This window comes from Lampris incognitus, chromosome 5, assembly GCF_029633865.1.
Source record: "Lampris incognitus isolate fLamInc1 chromosome 5, fLamInc1.hap2, whole genome shotgun sequence".
NCBI classification, from domain to species: Eukaryota; Metazoa; Chordata; class Actinopteri; order Lampriformes; family Lampridae; genus Lampris; species Lampris incognitus.
This window is the reverse complement of record NC_079215.1, coordinates 17,784,634-17,802,094: the sequence shown is the minus strand read 5'-3', so window position 1 is coordinate 17,802,094 and position 17,461 is coordinate 17,784,634. Positions and strand designations below refer to the sequence as shown.

General features: G+C 43.0%; 2 protein-coding genes across 2 annotated transcripts in view; one reads left to right on the top strand and one right to left on the bottom strand.

The window, feature by feature from the left end:
* strn (striatin, calmodulin binding protein) overlaps window positions 1-13,353 on the bottom strand; it is a 97,728-nt gene extending 84,375 nt beyond the window's left edge. Inside the window, exon 1 of the mRNA XM_056279708.1 lies at window positions 12,986-13,353. Coding sequence (XP_056135683.1) covers window positions 12,986-13,201 — 216 coding nt within the window. The 5' untranslated portion in view covers window positions 13,202-13,353. The remainder of the gene's footprint in view (window positions 1-12,985) is intronic.
* Window positions 13,354-14,450: 1,097 nt separating this feature from the next.
* map1lc3c (microtubule-associated protein 1 light chain 3 gamma) lies at window positions 14,451-16,824 on the top strand. Its single transcript, XM_056280329.1, has 4 exons — window positions 14,451-14,596; window positions 14,722-14,777; window positions 14,893-14,999; window positions 15,304-16,824. The coding sequence occupies exons 1-4, from the start codon at window positions 14,539-14,541 to the stop codon at window positions 15,467-15,469; spliced, it is 387 nt and encodes a 128-aa protein (XP_056136304.1). The 5' UTR covers window positions 14,451-14,538; the 3' UTR covers window positions 15,470-16,824.
* Window positions 16,825-17,461: the final 637 nt, after the last annotated feature.

Genomic DNA, 17,461 nt, shown 5'->3' with positions numbered 1-17,461 from the left:
ATCACTGTCAGTAAGTGTCTCTCTCTCTCTCTCTCTCTCTCTCTCTCTCTCTCTCTCTCTCTCTCTCTCTCTCTCTCTCTCTCTCTCTCTCTCTCTCTCTCTCTCTCTCTCTCTCTCTCTCTCTCTCTCTCTCTCTCTCTCTCTCTCTCTCTCTCTCACACACACACACACACACACACACACACACACACACACACACACACACACAGAGCAAATTGGAATGCGTGTGTACCTGTTCTAATTTTGTTGTTTTGCACATCTCGGAGTTTGTGCCTTTTTTCATTTCACTGCACTCGGGACTTGTACTTGTGTGTACGTGACAAATAAAACCCTTGAATCTTGAAAAACACACACACACAAATACACACACACACACACACACACAATATGGTTTTGATGTCCTAGCAGACAAAACGACACCGCTGGACCTGCTCAAACTTTTGTTGTGTGCCGTTTCATAAAGATCACTACCAAAACAAACCCTCTCGCTGGATCAGTCAGTTCATTTCCACAAACAACACCTTATCATGCTTTATGAGAAATGGCTATGGCTACAATTATGACCGCAGCAATCTGTTAAGACTGCCAACATATCAGCAAACATTTGGCCTGCCTTAGAAGACAAACAGCTAAAAAAAAAACTAAGGGAATTTTTTGTTCACATTGGCAGCGCCGCAAAGCAACCGAGGGCATTTAGATCAAGCTTGTGTCTTTACGAGGGATAATCATTTAATTCAGTCTGGTCGGTCTCGGCAGGCCCGACTATAAGCTACCTCTGTGCTTTAAAAGTTTGCTTCAATTAATTATAGATTTCCACAGGGATCGCCCTATCTGATGCAACCGATGTGGGGCTGTTTTTTAGAGGAAGTGTAACTATGAAATCAACATCTATCCATCCATCCACCACATGTTTCATACCGACTGTTCTCACAGTGGCAATCGCTGAGCTAGCTACAACAGGAATGAGACACCTCATCCTGGCAGTGCTGTGATTTGATACCTATGGATTTTTTTTGGCCCCCCTTTTCTCCCCAATTGTATCCGGCCAATTACCCCACTCTTTCGAGCCATCCCGGTCTCTGCTCCACCCCCTCTGCCAATCCGGGGAGGGCTGCAGACTACCACATGCCTCCTCCGATACATGTGGAGCCGCCAGCCGCTTCTTTTGTTTGACAGTGAGGCATTTCGCCAGGGGGACGTAGCGCGTGGGAGGATCATGTTATTCCCCCTCCCCCCCCGAACAGGCGCCCCGACAGACCAGAGGAGGCGCTAGTGCAGCGACCAGGACACATGCATACGTATATGCTTCGCTTCCACAGACATGGCCAATTGTGTCTGTAGAGACGCCCAACCAAGCCGGGGGTAACACGGGGATCCGATCCCGCAATCCCTGTGTTGGTAGGCGACGGAATAGACCGCTACGCTATCCGGATGCCCCATACCTATTGATTTTAAAGCTAGAGCATAGGGCTTTTACATATAAATGAACATCCGTGACATTCAAACTCTTGCCAAACAAGTTCACATAATGATTAAGCCTATCACCACCAAGTAAATCTCTCTATTTCGCAGTATACCGTCATTTTAAACCTGGTATCTGAGGGTGACACTCCCACACAGGAATATGTTTTTCCTAGGATGAATCCGGAAAGTTGGCTGACAGGCAGATCTGGCCAATCCTAGCGCCTGAGGGCAGGAACTTTCCAGATTCATCCTAGGAAAAACATATTGGCCTCCCGCACTGCATTCCTGCGCTGGCTCACCAGAAGTGATGCATTGTGATGCGTGTAACGACCACGGATGTGCGTAGACTTGCTAGCCCGCTGGACCCTTTAAGTGTCTGGTTAGCGAAGTCGTGCGGGCGACCCGGGTTCGCTTCCCGGCTGCGGCGGATTCCCGGCTGCCCCCTGAATTCACATGCATTTTACCTCAACCAGCAGCGATTGCTTTTGGGGGGGGGGGGGCGGAGGGATTTCCCCCCTTTTTCTCTCCAATTGTACCAGTGTATTTGTACAGATTTACACATTACAGTATATTTTTACAAATAAATACAAATTAAACATCTAAATAATCATAAAATGTCTTTAACGCCCCATTTTAGTACCATTTTATTTGACATGCATGTAATGGACTGCACTGTTTTTAAATCACGGCCTGGTATGCTGTTGAAGCAGAAGTATGGAACGTGAACTATGTGATGTGCAATGACAGCTTGAGCTGTGCCCTGTTTCCATAAGCAGTCAGGTAAACATAATCCTCCATTTTATAAACCATATGGACACAAACACACGCACGCACAAACACACACACACACGAACACACACACACACACACACACACACACACACACACACACACACACACACACACACACACACACACACACACACACACACACAAACATATGCTGAGCAGAGGTGCAAACAGCAACATCTGTCCCGGGAAATTATTATTTAATTAGCCAGGAAAATGAGCTTAAAGAAGACGGTAGCGGAAAGATAAGAACATCAGAATTACATGCATCACTGAGGATGTTCAACCTGTTTCCCACAGGCACTAAACCCCCCCCACAACCCCACCACCCACATCCATCGTAATTTGTGTTATTTGGAAGTGATGACTCCTCTGTGGGTTTACAGTACATAGAAATTAATTGAGTTTTGTTTGTTTGTTTGTTTGTATTAATTATAAATTTGTCTGTGAAATGACTTCTGGTATTTTTCAGGCCACTTGCAAGTAAGCTTGCCTTCTGACAAGCGCTGAAGAGTCATGCTTGGAATAGTTCATGTCCTCCTCTCACACACGTCACCTTGCTATTCTCTTCTCTTAATTTGCTAAATAATTAATACATAAGATTAATTACAAAATTAACATTTCAATCTTTTATTTCTTTCCTTGCACTTATCCGTCATATATGATCATTCTAGAGTCACAGGAACACTTTTTCAATTTATTTTCTGGATGTTTTTCCTCTGGCCCTTGGCCCATTTCTGTTGCAGTAAAGTTGATGGTAAGATACTGAACTTTATTCTAATGCTCCAAACACCACAACCTAGTCTGGATGTGAATGTAGGCTTTGCTTGTATTAGTTTGCTTGCTACCGCAAGGGTTAAGTAACATGCTTTAACATGGAGACAATACAAGACATGAGATAAGAATGACTCAGATTGTAGGAATCATTCTGAACATACAGAGCATTTACCATGTGCATCTGGAAGTGGTGCAGACTAGACCTGGATTCAAAAGACCAGACCAACAGAGATAGGAGAGTTTTTGTGTGTGGGAAGTGAAAAAGCAATGTTCTCCTCTCCCTAAACAACCACATTCCCAGGTGGGAATGTGTGGAACTTTATGAATGCGAGGTTGGGCAGTGCTGAAACAGAGGACACACAGTCAGCAAAAACTTTCACTGGTGAAACTGAAAAAATAAAGGCATGTTGTGGCACCCTGGTGGATGTGGTGAATACCGTTTAACTTGTAATGGTGTGGGTTCAAACCCAGCACACCCCTGTGGATAGTGAGGCCTTTCTCCTACTGGATGTCTTAGGCTCAATTCCCCTGCCAGCATTCCTGTCAGGTTACGAAGCAAGCTAACTAACCCCACCGTCTCCAGGAGTGTTAAAAAAACCCAGCACTTATATACAGTGCCTTGCAAAAGTATTCAACCCCGTTGACAGTAATCACTCATTTCTGGATTGTAAAACATACTCAAACATCTGTTCCTGAACAATATTATTTTTGTGAACCTATAAGCTCTAACAGCATGTTCCCAAAGCTAAACTAAGTTATGTTTCACTGACTTTTTATTAATAAATTAAAAACTAAAATCTAGGGCATCCAGGTAGCGTAGGGGTCTATTCCGTTGCCTACTAACATGGGGATCGCTGGCTCGAATCCCCGTGTTACCTCTGGCTTGGTCGGGCATCCCTACAGACACAATTGGCTGTGTTTGCGGGTGGGAAGCCGGATGTGGGTATGTGTCCTGTCACTGCACTAGCACCTCCTCCGGTCGGTCAGGGTGCCTGTTCAGGGGGGAGGGGGAACTGTGGGGGAATAGCATGATCATCCCATGCATTACGTCCCCCTGGCAAAACTCCTCACTGTTAGGTGAAAAGAAGTGGCTGGTGACTCCATATGTATCGGAGGAGACATGTGGTAGTCTGCAGCCCTCCCTGGATTGGCAGAGGGGGTGGAGCAGTGACGGGGACGGCTCAGAAGAGTGGGGTAATTGGACGGGTACAATTGTAGAGGAAAAGGGGTAAACATTTTTAAAAAAGACCCCCAGAAAACTAAAATATAGTGCTTGCATAAGTATTCAACCCCTTGTGCTCTGAAAGGTCCAAGTTTACACAAATGACAAATTATTCCTAAAACAAACTCAATTTAACACAATTGGACATAATTAGTTTGCACCTGTAAGATAATAAAGTAACGGTCTCGTTTATGGGTATAAAAAAGCACTCTGTGTAAAGTTTACTAGCCGGGCGTGAACTCCAGCAGAAAATGAAGACAAAGGAGCATAATACTTAATAAGAGACAAAGTGATTAAAATGCAGAGGGTGGGAAAGGGATACAAAACAATATCCAAGTGTTTGGATGTCCCACGGAACACTGTTGGATCCATTGTCAGAAAGCGGGAGCTGTATCGCACCACCCAGATGCTTTGTAGGGCAGGCCGTCCCTCAAAGCTAAGTGTCCGAGCAAGATGTGGGCTGGTGAGGAAACCCACAGATGATCCTGCAATCATTTTGACGGAGCTCCAGAGGTCAGTGGCTGAAACTGGAGTAAATGTGTATGAGTCAACCATATCATGGGCTCTCCATAAATCTGGCCCATGTGGGAGGGTGGCAAGAAAGAAGCCATTGCTTAAAACTATGCATATAAAAGCACGCTTGGAGTTTGCTACCAAGTATGAGACAGCCCAAGTTAGGATATGGGTAAAGGTTTTGTGGTCAGATGAGGTGAAAGTTAAGTTTTTTGGCCAAAACTCAAAGCGTTATGTGTGGCACAAACCTAACACTGCTCATGCCCTAAAAAAAAAAAAAAAAACATCCTCCCTACAGTGAAGCATGGCAGCAGCAGCATAATGCTATGGGGTTGCTTTTCATCTGCAGGCACTGGGAATCTTGTTCAAATTGAGAGAAGAATGGAAGGAGCTAAATACAGGGAAATATTGGAAGAAAACCTGTTGCAGTCTGCCATAAAACTGAAGCTTGGGAGAAGGTTCGCCTTCCAGCAGGACAATGATTCTAAGCACAAGGCTAAAGCAACAATGGCATGGCTCAGCAACTAAAAGGTGAATGTTTTGAAGTGGCCAAGTCAAAGTCTGGACCTCAACCTCACTGAAAATCTGTGGCACAGACCGAAAATCGCAGTCCAGAGGTACCATCCCACCAACCTGCAAGACCTGTACAAATTCTGCCAAGAAGAATGGGCAAAAATTACTCTTGAGGACAGAAATATTTGAGATACTGTCTAAAATGATCAACAACCAGTTAGAACCGGACCCTCTTTTAATCGTTCTCGGAAGATCTGATACGGAGACCAATCTGACTGCCTCTCAACAACACTTTCTCTCTTATTGCCTTGTTATAGCAAAGAGGTTGCTTCTTTTGTTTTGGAAAGAAAAAGGGGTCCCTGCTACTAAGATGTGGCTCAGTGACCAGTCAAACACTTTACATCTGGAGAGAATGAGACATGTTTTAACAGATAAACCTTGTGTGATTTGATAATGATAAAGATAATGCGTGAATGAGAGGGAGAACAGTGGAATGGTGAGGATGCAAGGAGTAGAGGTGGTGAAGGCATATGAATTTAAATACTTGGGGTCAACTGTCCAAAGTAACGGGGAGTGCAGGCAGGGTGGAGTGTCAGGAGTGATTTGCGACAGAAGGGTAGCAGCAAGAGTTAAAGGGAAGGTTTGCAAGATGGTTGTAAGACCAGCTATGTTATATGGTTTGGAGACAGTGGCACTGACGAAAAGACAGGAGGCGGAGCTGGAGGTGGCAGAGTTGAAGATGCTAAGATTTTCATTGGGAGTGATGAAGGACAGGATCAGGAACAATTATATTAGAGGGACAGCTCAGGTTGGACGGTTTGGAGACAAAGCAAGAGGCAAGATTGAGATGGCTTGGACATGTGTGGAGGAGAGATGCTGGGTATATTGGGAGAAGGATGTTGAATATGGAGCTGCCAGGGAAGAGGAAAAGAGTAAGGCCAAAGAGGAGGTTTGTGACTGGTGTGGCATAGGAGAGGAAGAAATGAAAACGGATGATCCGCTGTAGCGACCCCTAACGGGAGCAGCCAAAAGTAGTAGTAGTTAAAAGATAAACCCTCACTGTTTGAAAAACCCTGGTTACCCCTTATTCATTACCTTGCTAGTGCGACTAGCTAATTCAATTCTACAATTAATATATTTCACTATTAATCACCTATTGAGTGGGGGAGGGACTTCATTTTTATTTTATCTTGGTATTCGCTTAAGCTGTTTTGTACCATTAATATGCAACAATGTTATATTCAATACCCATTTTGCATTAAGCATCTGTTGTTGTTTAGTACTCTTGTTTTGTTTTGTTTTTTGTTTATCATTTGTTGTGTACTTGCAAAATGAGCACTGGATATCATATGTATACATGCACGAACTAACTGCTCAAATAAACTATATCTCTGGAAAAAAAATTACTCCAGAAGAATGTGCAAAGCTTGTACATACTTACCCCAAGAGAATCATGGCTGTTATTGCAGCAGAAGGGTACTCTTTTTAATTTATTTACAAAAAGTGAAACACAACTTATGTTGGCTTTGGGAACATGCTGTTAGAGCTTATGGGTTCACAAAAATAATATTGTTCAGAGAGATTTGTGAGTATCTTTTATAATCCAGAAATGAGTGATGACTGGTCAAGGGGGTTGAATACTTTTGCAAGGCACTGGCAAAGCATATATAGCCTCTCTCAAACCACCTTCACACATGCAGTAAATCTTTTGGCAATTTTCCATGTCAGGGGTATGTGTCAATCTGGGCCTGAGTCGATATCTGGAAAAGTTGTACTGGCACTTTTGTCAGCTCAAGACCCAGTTACATTTACTTTCAGAACAACGACAGTTTGCACAAAGCCGTAAGATTCCATGCAAGCTCAAGCAAGCAAGGTTTATGTGAATCTTACCCAAGACACTTGGCAAGTAAGCAAACCAATAGCAAAGAATGCATCCACGACTTATTCATTGCAGGCATTTGTCTTAAATGGGTGATTTGTTTGTAAACAAATTAAGGCCAGAGTATATTTAATAATCTCTGGAAATTGGACTGACCAAGAAATAGACAGCTACTTTAAGTCCACACTGAGGATGAGATCAGTGGTCAGCTGTGTGGTATAATTAAAGATGACGCAGTCTATGATAAAACAAGACATCCTACAAAAGCAAGGTTTAACGAGAGGGAAGGCATTGTCACACCATGAGTGAACAGGGGAAAGCATCGGCAGTGCCAGAAAAGTTATTCCAGCAATGTATGTTTGAAAGTGGCTTTAATCTGAAGCGCCTGAGGACACTGCATCCAAAAGGAGCCTCACCGCTGAGCCTTCAGACCAGTTTAAAAGACCAATGTATTCTCACTGTCAGGTGAAAAGAAGCGGCTGGCAACTCCACATATATCGGAGGAGGCATGTGGTAGTCTGCAGCCCTCCCCGGATCGGCGGGGGGGGGGGGGCAGCAACCGGGACGGTTTGGAAGAGTCGGGTAATTAGCCAAATTCAATTAGGGAGAAAGGGGGGGGGGGTTTATATATATATATATATATATATATATATATACACTACCGTTCAAAAGTTTGGGATCACCCAAACAATTTTGTGTTTTCCATGAAAAGTCACACTTATTCACCACCATATGTTGTGAAATGAATAGAAAATAGAGTCAAGACATTGACAAGGTTAGAAATAATGATTTGTATTTGAAATAAGATTTTTTTTTACATCAAACTTTGCTTTCGTCAAAGAATCCTCCATTTGCAGCAATTACAGCATTGCAGACCTTTGGCATTCTAGCTGTTAATTTGTTGAGGTAATCTGGAGAAATTGCACCCCACGCTTCCAGAAGCAGCTCCCACAAGTTGGATTGGTTGGATGGGCACTTCTTTGAGCAGATTGAGTTTCTGGAGCATCACATTTGTGGGGTCAATTAAACGCTCAAAATGGCCAGAAAAAGAGAACTTTCATCTGAAACTCGACAGTCTATTCTTGTTCTTAGAAATGAAGGCTATTCCATGCGAGAAATTGCTAAGAAATTGAAGATTTCCTACACCGGTGTGTACTACTCCCTTCAGAGGACAGCACAAACAGGCTCTAACCAGAGTAGAAAAAGAAGTGGGAGGCCGCGTTGCACAACTGAGCAAGAAGATAAGTACATTAGAGTCTCTAGTTTGAGAAACAGACGCCTCACAGGTCCCCAACTGGCATCTTCATTAAATAGTACCTGTTAGAGCCTGCTTGTGCTGTCCTCTGAAGGGAGTAGTACACACCGGTGTAGGAAATCTTCAATTTCTTAGCAATTTCTCGCATGGAATAGCCTTCATTTCTAAGAACAAGAATAGACTGTCGAGTTTCAGATGAAAGTTCTCTTTTTCTGGCCATTTTGAGCGTTTAATTGACCCCACAAATGTGATGCTCCAGAAACTCAATCTGCTCAAAGAAGTGCCCATCCAACCAATCCAACTTGTGGGAGCTGCTTCTGGAAGCGTGGGGTGCAATTTCTCCAGATTACCTCAACAAATTAACAGCTAGAATGCCAAAGGTCTGCAATGCTGTAATTGCTGCAAATGGAGGATTCTTTGACGAAAGCAAAGTTTGATGTAAAAAAAATCTTATTTCAAATACAAATCATTATTTCTAACCTTGTCAATGTCTTGACTCTATTTTCTATTCATTTCACAACATATGGTGGTGAATAAGTGTGACTTTTCATGGAAAACACAAAATTGTTTGGGTGATCCCAAACTTTTGAATGGTAGTGTATATATATATAAAGACCAATGTAAATACAAACTCCTACTGGGGGGAAAAGAACACGAAGGCTGAGGAGAGAAACCTGGTAGAGAGGAAAATATGGCCAACAGAATATATGATCTGTTTCCAAGTATTAAAAGATATATGCCTCTTCATTTACGCTTGCACTTACAGAACTGTGCACATCCACTGGCCAAAGCACAACAGCACTGACTGACACATGTCAAGACGGACACCTTTACTCATTTTGACACAAAACCCCCACACCAGGCATCTAGCCTTGAGTTGATGCACGTCTACTTGATGGGCCGCAACCACTAAGAACAATGTGGTCTATTCTCCTGCATTGACGGCGCTCTGACAGACTAATTTTCTTTGGGAAAAAGGTGTTAGAGCAGGGCTACAAAGACCACTTTTCATATCTGCCGCATGTTGGCTGTCATTTTCTGTGTGCTATATAGATGGCACGTGATGTGAGTAATTTGACTCTCCCTTCTGCGGCAGTGTATTTTCAGGTTAAGAGTTAAGGTGATTTTTTTTGCTGTACTTTATTCAAAGAAGAACAAAGCTGTAAATAAGGAAAAGTTTTAAGATGCCGTGATGCCTATTTTAAAAGATGATGGCAATTTATCAGTGTTTATGCTGTGTTATAGGGTAGTGTAAGTGAAGCCATCCTTTAATAAGTGGAAACAGGCAAAATATTCCTCTGACAAAATTGTCAGCCACATTTGGAGTGATACTAGGGGCTGTCTGTTCAATACCAAGGGACTGAATGAAGAGTAGTGTTCTGGAAAGATGAGCTGAATGCCTGCATAAAGGACAGAACAGGCTGAACTGGCTGAACAAGTTATAAAAAAAAGAGGGCTGACACTCAGAGAGAAATTTCGGGGCTTATCTCATTTCCAGATGTTTCTGTTTTTTCCTTTTATAATTATTTATCAAATCAGCACAGAATAAGTCCGATTCCTGCCCAAATAAGAAATGCTTAAGACACTGGTTACTGTCTAGGGTCCGGAAATTCATTCAAATATTGTTCAACAAACTGCCCTTTGTCATGTTTTAAAAAGGTTCCAGTGACCCTAAAATGACTATATAACATAAAGCTAAAACGGAAACTAAGGAGTGCATTACCCTTCTCGTTGGCAATACAAGACATTTATCTTTATAATTATAAATGTGCATCCACTCATGTTTGCCCTCAAAACACTGTATTTATAGCCGGGACCAGACAGTGAAGGAGATTAAGAGGAGGTCTTAGACCAGAGGCACTCCACAGTCAGCTCACAAAGCCCATGCATGACTTCACCCCAATGTCATTATACAGTACCCCCCCCCCCCAGGCTAAAAAGGCTGATGGAATGGGGTTTCCTGTTTGGATGCAATTGACCGGAGGTAACCAGCATTAATGTAGATATTTCAAGAATAGCTAAACACTGAAATGCAAAAAGAAAAGAAAACAACCATAAAATAAACTCCATTTGTAATGATTTTGTTCTATTAACGCATGGATATACATGTGCCCTTTGGGTGGATGGTTTTCTCCCAACTAGCGTGCACACATGAGCAGATAAATCTTCAATATGGGTGGGCCAAGAGGAACAAAAGTCCCCAAGTTAGGGGTTTTATTACCATGGTCAGAGTTAGGGGCTATAACCCTGACTGTCAGTGTCTTGTTAGAACTACTTTGTCAGCTGGAATGATTACATGTGTGCCCCATGGTAATCTGTCAATGGCCAGTTAATTGCACTGGCAGTGCTCATGTAGAATCTCTTCGTAGTTAGACACACGTTTACCATATCAAGATTCAGCTTACATGTTACTAAATCAAACAGGCTCCACCACGTTTACTTGTTCTTACACAGAGCTTAGCTGTTACAAAATATTTACGCCTACCAATTAGCAAGTACAATGATTCCAAGTTAGCATCTTACCAATTTTGCCTTGCTGCATGTAGGCTTGCCAACAATACAGCAACAACACCATCAAGACGAGCCTCAACTTGAGCACTTGGTAGGAATAACAATAGCGGAGAAAACGTTTGTTGTCAACAGGTTTTCACACAAACTAAATCCGCTAAACATTTTTGAAAATGTGGCCATGTATGCCTGGTATTGGTTCAGGCATGAGCAACTCATGATTTAGATACAGACACTCACATTTTGAAGTAGCTTGTGAATCTATGGTGTATTTCTGCAGTTCTGATTGGGCATCTGCTGTGGTTGTTACTTAGTAACCGATTTATATATTAGCAAGACTATACTGGCCACACTTCTTATGTTAAGAGCCATGCAATCCAAAACAGTAAATCACAAACTAAAACTAACTTGTTGCAACTAAGAACTTGGTCGTGACATTACACACAAAGTTAGTCAACGCTTTAAAAGTGACCGATGCAACTCCCTCCAGGTTACCAATAAAACCAGCCTCCCTAGATTTTTTTGAGATACTAGCCTAATGAACGAACAGGGGCCTTCACCTTCTTCTGTTTTAGCTTTCCTCTTACACCACTTGTTAGTGTGGCTGTTTCCTCTTCCTGTTTCCTCCAGATGAACACCACAGAGGAAGAACCTGTGTAGCGACGTGACATCATGTCCAACCTTTTCCACCCTCACACTGGCCATAGACTAATAACTTACACTCAGTCTGTCTGAGAGCACTCAGTCACTGACTTCTATGTATTCAAAGGACAAAGCAGAACAACCAAGGTTTTCGTGCTATACAGTCCAGTTCCAAAAAGAGCTCACTGCTAAAAATTAAGATTAAAATTCAAAAATCATGGCCGGGTTTTCAGTTTATGTCTACTATAGAGATGTCCACTTCAACTCTTCCTTTTAACACCCTCTCCTAAATCCCAGATGTCCATAGGAAGGTGGATGCTGATTGGTTCTAGGGTTTGTCAACGGTAAATGGTGCACAAATGCCACATACAACCTTGCATCATTAATTCTGCCTTAGAGGAAGTGATTCACTTCATAGGAGGGAGCTGCATTTATGGATGCATTGCCATCTCACATATGTAAGCCATTACTTGAGCAATATGGAAGTCAAGAGCTGGGCTATGGAGAGCGCCTATGAGAGAGACACAGGGAACTCAAATCGATTCACAAGACTACAGCAAAGGCAATATGAAGATGCAAGCACAATATATATGCTGGTGACCATCAATACATTAAACATGAGGCTGCTTGGGCTAATGTTTCCCAACACAGCACCCAATAGACTATACAGTAACATTTCTCACAAAATGAGGTCTGAAATATTTGAAAAGAGTATTATTTGAAAACTACTTTTAGTTTATTATAGTTAACGTTACCAAACAGTTCAATGTGGTGAACCTCAACTAGATTCTTAAACATGGCATTTTTACATAGGTGAACAGAAATCGTGATATATATTTATATATCGATATTGTGTAAAATTCCCTGTGATTATTGCGATAACCTTATCCGTGTCATCCAGCACTACAGTGCCAAGAATATTATTTCAAACTCTTGCATTGGCAAGAGTTGTATTGTATTTCAAACACATGTACGGGCAACAAGTGTGTATGTGCGTGTGCGTGTGCGTGTGCGTGCGCCTAATGCACAATACGCGAATTGCATCCCGGTACAATACTATTGAAAGACAACAAACAAGAATATTGAATTACAGTCCAGGTTTAATTCTAACGATGACCGAAGTGTATGTAGGGGTGCTTTATTTCTTTGTAATAAACAACGCTAGCTTTAGCCAAATAGACTGCCAGTCATTCTCAGCGAATCTGCACTAACCGACTCGCCGACGCCTAGCGACGGAAGCTATATTGCAGGTTCAATGAAAACCTATGGGTGATAACTGGCTAGCTACCCTGTGAAGCTATGCGTTAGGGTTAGGGTTTCAGGCTGCGGTTGCGGTTGCAGTTACCGTACATATACGCAACCGTGGGAAAAATGTTGGGTAAGGTGGCAGAAATCTTCAGAACAGGTGAACCGGATTGTTTACCTGAAGCTCGGCTCGCTCCACCTCCCATTGCGTCCTCTCCACCTCGAAACGGGCCCACTCGTGTTGTAGAAAGTGTAAAATCCCCGGAATACTGTACTGGGCTCTCGCCGCCTGTCCGCCACCAGCGTCGCCTGGCTGGGACACTTTGCTAGCGCCTGGCAAACCCGAGTTGCTGTTATTGTTGAAAAACACACCGGGGCCCGCCTGCTCGTCCATGGCCAAGCCAACGCGCCCGACTCCGGTCGGCTCGACTTGGGCACGACGGTGTTGTAGACTGAGAGCAATAGGAATAACAGTACCCCCCACCGCTTCAGCGACACTACACGCACGGGAAATAGACCGTGTACCGCCTGCTTCGCTGGGCAAGAGAACTCATGTCTGAACCAGCTGTCAGCTGATGACGTCAGCGCCGAGCTCCCGCCCACGGCCACGAGCTTTCCGCCGCAGCAGTGGCTGCTTCTGGTGAGTGACGGGGACTTTGTCCAATGGGAGGCGAGTTCACGTTGTGTCGACGTATTACTACGCTCCGTGGAATTTCAGGTTCAAGTGTTGCATGTTATTGTACACAAATGTAAAGTGTCGGTCGGCCTGCAGACACCTCCGGAATGGAAGCGAGAGGACGGGAGGCGCAGCACTGTGCGGTTCAGCGCGCATTTATATCACCATTCACTCCCCGTGAAAGTCAACGGGCACGGCATTAATGCTGCCAGAGTTTAGGTGTCAATTGCCTGCGTGGATCGATGTGTAGAGGATGGCTCGAACGTAGCTTGGGTTTGAGGACCCAGTTGTGGCACGCGTGACTGGGGTAGCACGCACTAGAAATTGTGCTTGATGCACTCACGGCACCGTAACAAGCTTTGTATACAGACGTCTAGGCAATGGAACCAAACAGTTGTAGTAACGATCTCTCTCTCTCTGTACACATACACACACACACACACACACACACACACATATATATATATATATATATATATATATATATATATATATATATATATATATATATATGCGTGTGTGTGTCTGTGTATATATATATATATTTAAATATATATCACAAATATGTTGCATCCACAAGTTCATGAATTTATTAACTTTTACCTCTTTTCTCGCCAAAGTATATTCTTGATCGAGCCTCTTCTTTGCTGATTTTCCAGTCTCATCATTAGCTCAAAAAGACCTGTGAAAAAAGCTACTAGAGGACAGTATGAGAAACCTGTAAATAACGCTGCCATTATCGAAAGTTTATCACAGCCTTATAAAGAATCAAAAAGAGGAGTCAAAAAGAAAAAGGAAATGAGACGGACGAAAGCGGCCCTTCCTTTGCATTAATTTAACGTGGGGCCATTCATTGGACGTGCGGAGCGAACGGACGCGCGCCATGTGGTAATCAGGTGATACGTCACACCCGCCCATCTATTTATTATCTGACAGCCGGTATGCCGCCAGCCCACAAGTACGACGCTATCCTCCAGGGCGCACCGCTGGATTTGGAGGAGTAGAACTAGTCACAGTAGTTTAGTCTGTTTTGTTTGTCCTCCTCCTCCTCCAGCATGCCTCCGTTTGACAAGCCTCAACTCCAAAAACCCTTCAAGCAAAGGAAAAGTTTTGGTAACTATTAATGGACTATGCATACATACATACAAACGTACGCGCGCGCGTCAGCCGTCGTTGACGGCCTCCATCAGAAATCCGGTCTTAATTTGATTTATTTGTTTTCCTTTTCCCCCCCACAGCAACCAGAAAACAAGAGGTCGCGGGAATTCGGGCGAAATTTCCCAACAAAGTCCCGGTAAGAGTATACGTTGTGATTTTGAAAACGTCATTTTTTTTAAATTTTTCTTTGAATGTTTGTTACTTTTGTCATGATTTACTATCTCCACCTTTCTTCCCATACATCCGACAAGGTCATAATTGAACGCTATCAACGTGAAAAGTACCTACCGCCTCTGGATAAGACCAAGTTTTTAGTCCCACAAGAGCTGACCATGACTCAATTCGTCACCATTATAAGGTATGTTTCTAAGTCAGATTAATGGTTGAAATTATTTCGGTGTTCTTTTCACAAGGTATGTTTATAAGTAGATTAATGGTTAAAATGATTGTTTTTTATTTGTTAGAATGAGCCTACATTGCTGCTTGGTCTCATAACACTCAGACATGTGAACTCCCTAATTGGCTTTCAGCCACTCGAGCTGCATGTGAAAATCCCGCTGAACTCATGACCAGAATGGTGTTTGCGATCAGTGTCTGTCGTTGTCCTCTATCAGCTGTTGTGTTGCCCTGTTTGACTATCATTCTTGTCTGCCTAACAACAGAAATCGCATGTCTCTATTGCCAACCCAAGCTTTCTACCTGCTCGTTAACAACAGCGGCCTGGCCAGCATGTCCCTCACCATGGCTCAAGTCTACAAGGACCACAAAGACGAAGATGGCTTTCTCTATATGACCTACGCATCCCAAGAAATGTTCGGTTGTGGTTGAATACTTGACTTTTTTTTTTCTTATGGCATAGTGAAACTTTCTTTTAATTTATACAAGATATCTGTAAATAAATTTTTTAGTATTTGATTGCAAGTGCCAATGACTGAGTGGGGTTTTTAAAGGAAATGCCTTGAATAAATCTTGTTTTGACGCTCAAAATGTTTGAATTGAAGTCAAAGTGGACCTGGTTTTGCGTTGTTCCTTCTAAATTGGTGACGGGCAGCTGTTGCTGTGACCGCTTTGCATTGTGGGGAAAGTAACAGGCAGCCATCTTGAAGCAGTAGAGGCGTCACATTCGTTTGACAGGCTGGACTGACGACATAATGTGCTGGTGGAGGAACTTTAAACGCACTGGATTTATTTAAAAAATGCTTTCCAAATTACTTGAAAATTGACACGTTGAACTTTTAAGGGGCTGCAATTTATACACTTTGAAGCTCGATTCTTGCCAGGTTAGTCACAAGGTAGAAGAAAAAAACCCCACTTTAGGTCGATGTGAGCACTGAAATGTTAGAATAACAGAATATGGTATTTTCTGAACAAAACCGATCAAAGTGAGTGTCCCTGAAAACTGGACCACAAAAAAGGCGAATCAATTTAAGGTTTACCTACGTTTGTAAAACGTTGGTCCAAAGAAAATTGTTGCATTGTGGATATTTCTCTAATGCCGTTTCCAGCATTATCAGAAAAACTGAGGTCAAAGGTCAGCAATGTGTTTATCTGGTGAATGGCTGAATTTATTAACAGATTTCTACAGTTGCACACCACCGAGGCAGCATGTGTAAAGAAACTGATTTATAGGTTTGATTTCCGTCACAACTACAACACACAAACCAGCTTCAGTAGCTCTTAACCCGGGTCATCCACTGCCCCGTCACTTCACCTTGTCTATCCTGTGGTGCTGTATGAATGTGTTGTGACCGAAAGTCATGATCGTTATGCATTATATGTTGTGTTTATCCGGTGGGTTTATTCTCTGTTTTTTGGGGGGGGGGGTTGTTGCTTTTTTTATGGGCAGGATGGCCCAGTGGTTCGCACTGTTGCCTCACAGCAAGAAGGTCCTGGGTTCGAACCTCAGGCCATCCCAGGTCCTTTCTATGTGGAGTTTACATGTTCTCCCCATGTCTGCGTGGGTTTCCTCCGGGTGCTCCGGTTTCCTCCCACCATCAAAAATGCATGCATGTTAGGGTTCATACTCCTGTCTGTGCCCCTGAGCAAGACAATGGAAAGAAGAACTGGAGTTGGTCCCGGCTGCTGAAGCTGCAGCTGGCCACTGCTCCTATACAATAGGATGGGTTAAATGCAGAGAACAAATTCCATTGTAAGAATACAATGTCAAATAAAGTGGCTTTCATTCATGCTTTCATTCTTTTTTCATTCATTTTAGTTCTGTGTGGTGTTAAAGATAGCCATGTTTAAAGTTTCTTTCTGCTGTGATTTGTGTAACATGAACTGCCATTGGAAATGTCCTTCCTGAGGATCTATTCTATGTCATAGCCTTGTGTCCTAAGCAGCCTCTTTTTTGTTCCGATCAGAGCCAGTCCACCCCAACATTAAATGGAAGTAATACTAATATTACTGTGGAAATATTTAGCCATCAAAGATATTGGAATTTCCTTTTGAAAATGTGATATTGAAAAGCTCCATCCAGAATCAGAGTATGGGAGCTCAGACAGTCACACCAAGAGGAAACTGGAGCGGCTTGTCACTAAAGCCTGCAACATAATTGGTTGGGACCTTCCCCCAAGTCAACTAACTATATATAAAGTGCACCTTTAACCAGACAGCAAAAAACCAGTGACCCCTCCCACCCAGCCCACCTCCTCTCCCTGTTTCTCCCCTCTGGAAGGCACTACAGGTCCATACTAGCCAAAACCACTCGATTCAAAAACAGCTTGTTCCCGATGGCAGTCACAACGCTAGACATCCCTTGCTTTTAGACCCCATATACTGACCTGAATGCACTGGGCTGAACTCAGACTGGACTGGTTT